This window comes from Centruroides sculpturatus, unplaced genomic scaffold, assembly GCF_000671375.1.
Source record: "Centruroides sculpturatus isolate CEXI.00-Female unplaced genomic scaffold, Cexi_2.0 scaffold1859, whole genome shotgun sequence".
NCBI lineage: Eukaryota > Metazoa > Arthropoda > Arachnida > Scorpiones > Buthidae > Centruroides > Centruroides sculpturatus.
In genome coordinates this window covers 66,524-78,009 of record NW_019386066.1, presented here as the reverse complement: position 1 = coordinate 78,009, position 11,486 = coordinate 66,524, and the positions used below count along the sequence as shown (strand labels likewise).

General features: G+C 28.7%; 1 protein-coding gene across 1 annotated transcript; it reads left to right on the top strand.

The window, feature by feature from the left end:
• The first annotated feature begins 8,901 nt into the window (after nucleotides 1–8,901).
• Nucleotides 8,902–10,254, top strand: LOC111613398 (toxin CsEv1). Its single transcript, XM_023354745.1, has 2 exons — nucleotides 8,902–9,001; nucleotides 9,942–10,254. Exons 1-2 carry the CDS (start codon nucleotides 8,959–8,961, stop codon nucleotides 10,160–10,162), a joined length of 264 nt encoding a protein of 87 aa, XP_023210513.1. The 5' UTR covers nucleotides 8,902–8,958; the 3' UTR covers nucleotides 10,163–10,254.
• Nucleotides 10,255–11,486: the final 1,232 nt, after the last annotated feature.

Here is an 11,486-nt window from a genome sequence, read left to right as displayed (position 1 = left end):
AAGGAATAATACTAAGTATTTATTTAAATATAATTAAAAAAGAGTTTAAAGACTCCAAGAAAACGAACCACTGATTGTAATTCTTTAATATTCTGTTTTTCATATGATAGATATAAACCCTACAAAATAACTATAGAATTTTTACGTTTAACTGTTAATTGTTTAAAAATAATAGATTCATTATGAAAATGAATTTTGCTAAACTTTTCCCTTCAGTTTTGCCGACTTTAAATTATTAATATTTCAGAAATAAGTTGTATAGTACCTTGTAAATCCTATCACTTCGCACCTACTCCCTAAAATTTTGTTACTCATATAATACATATAAACCATGCAAATAATTTTCAAATCTTGCCAATTTTTTGTCTAACTGTTAAATTTCTTAAAAACTAGACTCATTATAAAAATTAGTGTTACCAAACTTTTTAGAATGTTGTGCTGTAAACCTAAACTCCCAGAGCAATGTTTTAAACAGATATTTTTATTTTGAATTGTAAATGCCTCGAAATCAATGTTAAAATAATACTAAAATCCTATTAAAATAATACTAACAATAAATACTTACCTTCAAAATTTATTAAAACAGAATAGCATATTATATAGGCCTACTAATTCAGTAATATTTCAAGATTATTTTTCAATATAACAAATACTTTTGAAAAGAAAAGTTATACGAAAAAATGTTATGTATATATTAGAATAATAAGTCAATGAACTTTACTAAACCTCTTAAAGACATTTTAAACATCCACATAATTGTCTAAATGGTTGTTCATTGAATCAAATTTTACTTCCTCCTTAAATCGATTCTTATATATTTTGATTTTAAACTTGTGAATTTTTCGAAGATTTACTTTTATCTAGTTATTTCTAAGTCAAACTTTTTGTCAAAGACAAACTTTTAAATAAAAATACTTACTTTTTATAACTTGTTTTTCAAAGTTGCTAATTTCAAGTATCTTTTTTCTCCTGTTTTTGAGTCAAGAGATGGTATAAATACTGTGTATAAGAGACTGGTTCGATACCTCGCCGTGAACTTCTTTTGCAAAAACTTTTTATACAAGAAAATCATTTTCAGAAAGTAAGTATTTTTATTTAAAAGTTTGTCTTTGACAAAAAGTTTTACTTAGAAATAACTAAATAAAAGTAAATCTTCGAAAAATTCACAAGTTTAAAATCAAAATATATAAGAATCGATTTAAGGAGGTAGTAAAATTTGATGCAATCAACAACCATTTAGACAATTAATTGGATTTTTAAAATGTCTTTTATAAGTTTAGTAAAGTTTATTGACTTATTATTTTAATATATACATAACTTTTTTCGTATAACTTTTTTTTTCAAAAGTATTTGNATATATTTATTTTGTTCGTACAAAATAAAAAAATAATTTTTAACGATACAATAGTCTTCGTTAAACTTAACATCGACGAAAATTCAACGGGAAGCGACACGCAACAGAGAAAAATGTCAAGATGAAATAAATTAATATATTTTTTCGTACACGATCGGTTATCCGGAACATCGATTTTCCGAACAACCTAGTTTCCAATCGATTCGGATAATCGACGCTCTACTGTATATAGATTATGTTAAAAAGTATGAATTATGGGCGAAAGATCAATAGCAAGTCAATTTTACTCGCAAACAAATTTACAGATTAAATTTCATAAACAAAATCATCAAATATAACTGGGCTGAATCGAACAGTAATTTACAAAACATACTAAATTATTTCTCAACGTATAATTAATTATTTTTATTTAAAAATGGACAGATAAAAAAAAAAAATCTACTTAAAAACTGGAACTACGATTACTTAGACATCGAACTTATCGGGTGTCTAAGATTTAATTATACTAAAATATTCTTATTACCACAAATATTTTAAAAAGCATTGTTTTTTTGCGATATTCTATCTTACGAACAATTCTTAATTAAACAAAAACCAGATATTTTCAAAATGAATACATTTTATAGGTAGGTACGTAATAAATAAGTAACAAATATAATTTAAATAATTGAACTATTTCCCTATTTTACTTTGCCTAATTGTTATAATATTATTTTAAGCTGTCGTGTTTTAATTTACTTGCATATTAGAACGAATTGTAAAAATTATTATTGCAAATTAATTCAAATTTATAAAAACATTTAATAATTAATACAGAAACTTTGCCTTATTGTTACAAGATATTTTGTAAAAGGTAAAGAAATAAAATGAATTAAAAAGTTTTCTAAATATTAAAATTTATAATGGAAAAAGTGGAAACACTTAAATAATCTGTAACGTGAAAATAAAAACCTTTTCAAAATAATTTCAGTGTTATATTATTTCAAACTGTCATGTACCAGAATATTAAGACAAATATCCGTCAAAAAAATAATTAATTCTAGTATTGACAATAAAACTATTAATTAACAAATTATTTGTAATCTTAATTTATAAAATATCAGAAATTAGACCAGGAGTGTTTCATGTTTTAGATAAAGTAAATGAAAAAAACTGGAAAAGCTTAAATAAAATAAAACTTATTTGATCTGTTCATGTAAAAATTATAAAACATTTGTTTTGGTGTTATATTATTTCATACAATTATTGTGTTTTAATTTTATTCCATATTAAAACATTTAATATGGAATAAATATGAATTACATAGAACAATACATTGTTGTTGTGTTTTGTTTCATCTAAGTCATCATCTGTAATTTGTCATCGGATATCATATTTTGAAGATTACGTCGATAAAATTATCGATTTTCGATAATTATTGATTATCGACGTGTTCCTCAACAAAAGTCAGATGATGAAATACATGAAACAATACACAACAACAACGTATTGTTGTGCTTGTATTTCATCGATACTTCTCACGTGTCGTTATCTTCTTGTTTCTTTATTTTTCGGTGTTGTTAGAGACTTTATTGAAATTTTTAATGTAATTATCAGTGTGTATTTTTGAATGCTAATGTAATGTACACGGGTAATGCTAATACTTTTATTTACAGAAAATCGTACGTCAACAATAGCTCGGATTTAAACTGTGACCATCTACGTAGTATAAATAGCGAATATTTACGGAACGATGCCATAGACGTAGTTCTGATTTCTACCACGAGATGTCGCTACTTCGTCAGGTCAAGAAGCTCGACAAGCGTAGTTGTAATTTACTATATGTTGTGACGCCACTGAACCACGTGTTAAAACGCAATCGGTGTAAATACAATACAGTCAAAAATTATTTTATATCAAACAACATTTGCTACTGTTCGTTTCTTGAACGGCAATATTTGTCTTTCGTCTGATATTCATTGTTTATATTCTAGCTTTAAAAAGCTACTATTGTTCATTATTTTTATCAAAATATTTCAAATTATACAGTATATTATAAAAGTTATTATAAAAAATATGTAAACTTTTCCTTCATAAGTTTTTTCAATCTTAGAATTTTCCGGCTGAATTTTCAATCTCTTACTCGGAATTTCTGTTTAATTTTGAATTATATTTAGAAAAATTATTTTACATAAGAGTTTATCACAATCTAACATATTTAATTTTTTTTAAATTATATACAGTACAGTATAATAAAAATTTTTAAAACTGTCTTAGATTTGCCATCCTATATAATATACTCCTGATAAGATAACCTCTGCAGTTATATAAATCAAATACTACAATATAACGAACACTAAAACGAAAAGCATAAAATGTGTTTGGTTATATCAGCCTCCCATTGTTACGTTTATCGCGGTACTCGGAAGATACGAAATAATGCAATTTCATCCATCAAGTAGTAAGCAATTAAAATAGCCATATAATATCTTAAAATATTTAAGATATTGTTTCTATTCTAATATTAACTCTAAGGAACTGTACCATTCGCAGCCTTATATTAATATTTGAGAAGTTATCCTTGTTAGACAGGTTGTGATGACCCCGTGAAGTTGTGAAAGTTAACGTCCGAAAGACTTGATATAAGACTTGATTGAATAAAATAATTTATTGTGACATAATCAAAATTCCGGGCTGTAATTTTTAATCATATTTTTCATTTATTTAATTTAATTTAAAATATATTCTCTCTACCTGAAATTAGTAGTGTCTTCTTTCTGTACATCATATTTCTTTTTAACAGTAGAGTTGTGCCGGTCGTTTATCTAACACTTTTCAGAGGTATACGTTCAAAGTAAAATAACGTGTCTTTCGGTTTGTGTCGGATATTCATATACTGTTAATCGGGTCCTCCCGGCACTTGGATTTCCTCATCTTTCATCTTTCTTACTCCGTTTTTCAGATTTTCAAAAGACCGGCAGACGGCACAAAGAGAACAGTGGGAATTTATAGGTCTATAATTTTTTTTATAAATTGCATCCCAAAATTCTTGTAAAATGATCAGATAATTGCCGTGTTTGTGATAATAAAGTGTTTATATTATTGCAACAAATCGTATAAACTAGGTGGGAAATAAATTCTCTTAAATATCGCATTTAATTAAAAGTTATTAAAATTAGTTTAACTTTTACTATCGACTGGACCATCATTCTGTTTCAATATTTGTATTCCGAACACACGAACGAACCTGATAAATAGATTCAAGAAATGTACTGTCTTTTGGTGAGGAAAAGTAATCATGTTCAATTGAGTATTTTTTCATAAATTCGAACAGTTTCATGAAAGTTCATACATCAAAAATTAAGAGAATAACTTCAATAAACATCATTGGCGTAGCTACAAAATTTTCGCACTTGCGGGGATTCGCATACGTGTTTGCGCCCAAAGCTGCCGCCCGTATTATCCAAGTTATGTCACTGCTCTTCAAGGATAACGATTAAAAGGTATAACGAAGAAATCTTGCCAGTCCCCTAGTGCTAGTTATAACCGAGTTTGACTGCATTTGAATGTAAGATACACATCGTAAATAAAGATGTAATGGTAAACTGCAAACTCCAAACCATCTAGGAATTAAATAGCCGAATTTTTTTAGGATTAAGGTATACCTAATCAGTTTTGCCAAATTGTATCAAACATTTAAAGATTAATAGACTAATATTATAATATATCGTTGATTTGCTAATGGAAACTGTCGTACTTTCGCTACCAGTTGAAAACATTTCATCTAAAAAGAAACATACAAAAAATTTTGAATCATTACAATGAAATTCATAAAGAGAATAAAGTTTAATGAAATAAAACAAACGCTCACTGAAGCTCAATCTTTACTTTTATTTGATTTTGTCTGCGATTTTGTTTATTTATTGTCAATAGACAATAAATAAACAAATTGATAAACTGATATCTTAAATTAAAGTAAAAAATTGTAATTGGGTGAATTTTAGCTTTAACTCTGCGGGGATTTACGTGGCAAGTTGCCATGGAAGCAGTTCGTATGAAATGGATGAAGTCGGTTTATACATTATTTTATTTCCGAATAACATAATGTATAAAATTATTGATGAAACTCAACAGGTTTTCTCTGTAATTAAAGAAATGTTTTCTTCGTTCAAAGTCATAAATTCTTCAATAAAAATAAAGTGATTCGTTGCAGTTGCAAATAAATTAGGAAATTAAGACCAATACAGTCAGTTGTTAGGAATTCTATTAAAATATACAGAAAATTTTATGATCATTGTGCACATTTGTTTGTCTCAGTATATATCGCTTATCCGTTGATGTTACATTATACAACTTTATAAATGAACCAAACAAAATAACTTACTATTGCCATCGTATAAATGTTTCTCTTATTCAAAATTATAAAAACAAAATTAATAAAATGTTGGCTAATCTCTATAAAATTATAAGATTAACAAGAGAACGCACTAATGTCACTTGACCCATATGTATACAGCATGGAAACAACAGTTTCTTTCAGACCGAGTACTTTAATATTTAATCGATTCATTGGTGAAAGTCTGTTCTGAATTCCTTCTTAATATTTCAGAATAAACTTAAAACATTAGTAATTATTTTTAATGCAGTACAAGTTTGTGATTAACAACGGTTTCGTATTTTCAACAAGGACTGACATAGCAAAGTAAATTTTTACAGAGAAAACAAAGGAAATTCGCCCTAGACTTTAGCGAATGCCGGCAAATTAGAAACGTCTACGTTGATTGCACTATTAATTTACAAAATATCTTGCCTGTGAGAGACTTATGCTGTTATCTTGTGAAGTTACGTTAAAAATTATTGCTTTGGAACATTTGCTTGTTTCCATGTGTATTAAATAAAGCAGTTAATGGTATGTGTTATTAGACACACATCAGATGTTATTAATAACTGAGACATAATTATAATAAAACTTGCTGTGTTTATTTATTTGTTTGAGTTAAAAACAATTAGTTTTTAACTGACTGTTTATTTAATTTATTTTTTATTTCAACTCTTACTGTTATATTAACTAATACTACGTTATTACAGGTATATGCATATAATCGAGATGAGTTGATAATAATAATATTAAACGCAAAGCCCCAACGTTCAAGAGTTGAAAGTTGAAATTTAGTACACAGGGTTAGTCATGACAATGTACAATAAAAACAAAATTTTGGACATTGTTTCTTGCAGGGAAAAAAGAGAGAGTGAACGATCTCCTCGAAAAACTTACTCTTAAAAGGTCTTTAAACTTATCTAAGTACCCTTTCTTCGCATTTTAATAATATAATTCCAAATATATATCATATTTACATTTGATTATAGGCACCCGAAGATCTATTTCCGTTTTACTGATACGATAATGTGCTGTCGAGAAACACTGCTGCTAAATTCAGTATGAGATGATCAAGCAATAATGAAAAAACTGAGTAGGGCTTTTCTCGGCTTTCATGGCACTCAGATGGTGGGATAAAGGGATCAGGAACAATGTCTGATTACACTACTCAACAAATAAAATAAAAACAACAACATTTATAGAACTTATATTATAGCGAGTATATAGTTGTATAAAGAAAACTTTTTATGAATATGGCGAACATAATTTTTGAGCACGTAAATATTTTCAGTTTAAGAATATCATTAATTTTTGTTTATTACTGATGGCACCGAAATTTTCGGAAAAAATACTTGAAATGCGAATGTAAATGTGTAGTTAAAGAGCCATTCTTCAACTATTTTTCTGTTGCCAAAAACTGTCACAACTTTTTTAAAAAACAGTTTGATCATCGTCATTCAATTTTTGACTAAATAATGAATCAAGTAGTAATTTTTTTAATTTTAAATATTCCTTTCTTCATTAAGCTTAGCTGTACTTAGTTTTGAAAAATATCTAAGATATTTAAAAGCCTAGCCTTGTTTAACATGTGCATTTGACGAAGGTTTTTATTAATCCAAGATTTATATGCAGTGGGAATAACAGAAAATTTTTTGGTATTATCTAAGCGAATATTCTTTCCCTTAGCTTGACCTGAAACAATTTCGTCTCTCTAAGGCTATTCTTTTACTTTAAAATTACTTATTAGTTTAATCACAAAATCCTAACAAAGAAATTAAGAAACGTTCAAAGAAAATGGCTGTAATCATTCTGTAATTTTCAATTATACAACGATATAAAATGAAATTACTAGCAAAAGATTAAAGCAACTAATTTAGTTGAATTACGATAAAAAATCTCTATTTAAAAACAGATGGAGCCACGCACGTTAAAATGTGCGTGGCTCCATCTGTTACGGGATTTTACTAACAACTCATTTTTATATTACAAAGAGACAATTTTTCAGAGAAAAAGAAATTTTACAAAATATTACAAATGCCAATCAAAAATAAAAATTTACATTCAGTTCGTCTTTACTCCAGATATACAGTATATTTAACATATGACCCCTCTCTCGCTCTGTATTATCCTGATGAATCAATACAGGTATACCTCGACTTACGTCGTTTCGAGTTACGTCGTTCCCAATTATACGTCGCTTGTTAAAAAAGTATATGGAAAAATAAAAATCAAGTTTAAGTCATTTTATTCGACTTTACATCTGTCCGCCACAAATATTGAAGTCGTAATATCATTAGAAAAGCGTTCAAAGCACATAAAATCATATTAAAATATATACATTTACAAGTATGTACTGTATTTACAGTACATGCATTCGTAAATTTAAATTACTTTTTTCTGTACTATATTAAAAACTAAAATTTATTTGTTTGTAAGCTTAAAATAGATCCTTATTCACCATATATTATTAAAAGTGCATTAATAAATAAAATACAGAACGGGTATTAGTAATTTATGGTTCAGCCTAGTGGCAAGTAGATTCGGAGACAAATAAATTCGACTTACGTCGTTTTTCGACTTAAGTCGTTCTCCTGGAACCAATTACAGACGTAAGGCGAGGTATACCTGTACTTCTCACTTATTCTCGTTTATTCTACATAAACTGCAACACTTAATAGAGAAGTTTGAAGTTTTTTAGAGGAAGAGATTCAATGTTTAAATCTTCACTTTCATTATAATAAAGTACTATTTCGATTATAAATCGCAAATTCATTTCTTTTCCAAAATGTTTGTCAATAATTACATGAAATATTTCATGTATGCAGACTTTGAAAAAAGTCCTAACAGAGGATAGCTTAGTGGTGTCGATCAAACGAGAAAATCACCACATATTATTACATGCCTCTAAATATGAAATATCTAAATGATCGTGAAGTGTTCCAAGAACTTGTTCAAATAAAAGTAAAATAAGTGACTTTTATTTTAAAAAATTTAATGACATTCATTTATATTTCACATAAACATTTCTGTACTCGGTACGAATTTAATTCCTTTTGCAAATAGAGAAATTTGAAAAATGTGACCTCTCTGTTTAATGGCTCATTAATGTTGTTATAATTGGTAAAAACAGATGGATCGAACATGCAGAATCCACGTGTACGTGTTGTACCTGTTCGCATTGGATGTGTATAAATATCGACTTCTGCTCGTGGTAACTCATTCTAAACTCGTTTAGATACCATCGAAGATGAACTCGTTGTTGATCATCACTGCTTGTTTCGCCCTGGTCGGTGAGTATGAACTTACACTTAATTAAATTGGTTGTTAATTTTTTAAATGGCATAGTTCATTAAAAAGTTATGAAATTCGCGTTATATTTATTACATTATATTGTATTTTTTGTGGAAATGAAAACACTCGCAGATTATACCTTGTTTTTTCATGTAAGACTTAAATCGAAATTCATATTTACAGAAATATTTCGTTGAAAAATTATAAAACTTCAGATAAACTGATTCTAGTGTTTCAGAAATTAGAACGATTTGTATTAAACTGATCGAAATGCCACAACTTCTATTAAAGTTGAATTATTTATGTATTATGAGATATGCATTCGATTGATGGATGGCAATACAACACAACAGCAATCTTTCAAGAAGGTATTCTTTTCAGGGGGATATTCTACGGGTCACTAATCTCTATTATTCTAATTTCTATCTCTATTACTCTAGTACTTTACTCTCTATTTAAGAGTTAGACGTGTAAAGTAAATCAGTTTAATGATATTCTTACTTGATCAGTGATGGTGTTTTTATTTAAGTATGAATATTTTGGCAATATTTTTAATTTAGTGCTATTTGATTTGTAGAATTCTCTAAGCATTTGCAGTTAATCTATCCGTTGGCTTGAGAGAAGTGAGTTAATAGAATAACATCATAAATTCACATTTACAAGAAATTGTATCCTCAAGATTTTTATTATAATGTCGTTTTTCTGGCTAGGTAAGTCTCAGATAAATAGAAGGTTACGAATGACACATCATCTGTCTACTGTTTAAAATAGCATATTTATATTTAGGACTATTTTCAGTTTTATAGTTTAAGTGATACAATAATAATGTACTTTTTTTACACATCTTGAGTGCAAAGCATTTAAATATTTTAATTTTATTGTATTAATAAGTATTATTTCTTACGGTTGAACAAGACTATTTTTTTGTGTTTGTTGCAGGAACAGTGTGGGCAAAGGAAGGTTATCTGGTGAAGAAGAGCGATGGCTGCAAATACGATTGCTTTTGGTTGGGAAAAAACGAACACTGCGATATGGAATGCAAAGCGAAGAACCAAGGAGGTAGTTACGGGTATTGCTACGCTTTCGCATGCTGGTGCGAAGGTTTGCCCGAAAGTACACCGACTTATCCTCTTCCTAATAAATCATGCGGCAAAAAATAATAGCAACAACTTTTTATTGTCCACCAACAGAAATATTGTAACGCTTCTTAATTGCAATTAAATAAAATAAAATGTAATACCTTCATCTAAAACATGTTTATTATATGATATACAGTTTACAGAATACAGAAGTTTTATGAATTTTTTTGGCACGAAATCATTTAACTTTTAATTATGAAAAATAATACCCTATGTTTATTTTTCTATTAATGAATCTATCCAACTTCGTCCGAAAATCACAGGACCCGATTAACTCGTTTATTAGCCTAAATTTAGAGTTATAAAAATCTCTTAAATATAAATGTGAGGAGCTAGCCGGGGATATGGAGTTAGTAAAACCCATCTACTTCTTAACCGGCTGTTTTGTTGGAGAAACAGGCCCGCGGTCGTTTAAGAATGGCGTCCTAATACGTTTATTATAAACAGGGTTCTTGTGAACTCCAGAACGTTGGTTTTTCTTGACACCGGATAGTGAAGATGCAGATTATCGCGTATTTGTGAGGAATTAAGAGTAAGAGAATCGCAAGTGGAGTCGACGAAGGCATTAGATTTAGTCATTAACGAGACTATATCATAAACAAATAACAAACAAATCGAATTGAATCAAACGACATAATAATTCAATTAATAGGATTACAAATGATATATTTTAGATCTATCTCGAGGAGAGAAATCAAATATTTAATTTAATTTTAATTAACCTATAACTCAATATTATAACCTATAACTAGTAGCCCTGGCCGCCCTGTAGTGTTCGTTTTTTACAAATTTCCATTAGGCACGATATCTTTTAATTTTCGTTCCTATCAATATGCTCTACAGCATTGTTAAAGTCCCAATGGTAATATTTATGCTTTGAATGAACGGGTTGCGATTCCCCCAAAATGTAGCCTTCCTGTTTGAACAATAAAGTCAAAGGAACGATACTTTTATGCTCGACCCTTTGCGAGATATAAGCCGCTGAAAATTCGGCTACGTCATTTCCGGTCACGTGACACCGTGGTGAAACTGGAGCCTAATACGCGAATAAAAAATAACGCGCGCTCGTGCATACTCCAGGGCAGCGACGGCCTTAACCATTGCGATGCTCCGGGCGACAGATCTTTGTGAGGCCCTTCTCCTTTGTGCAAAGTATATGAATTGAAAGTAGGTATTTCTGATGATTGACAAGAAATGCAAAAGTTATAAATGAATAAATTTAGAGTTTTAAAGTATTATATTTATAAAAGTTAACAAACATAAAGACGACAAATTATTATTTTTTTTACTCTTTCCACTCTGTGGGCATTAAGAGGGAAAACCCTAATGGTTCTGCTATAAGAGT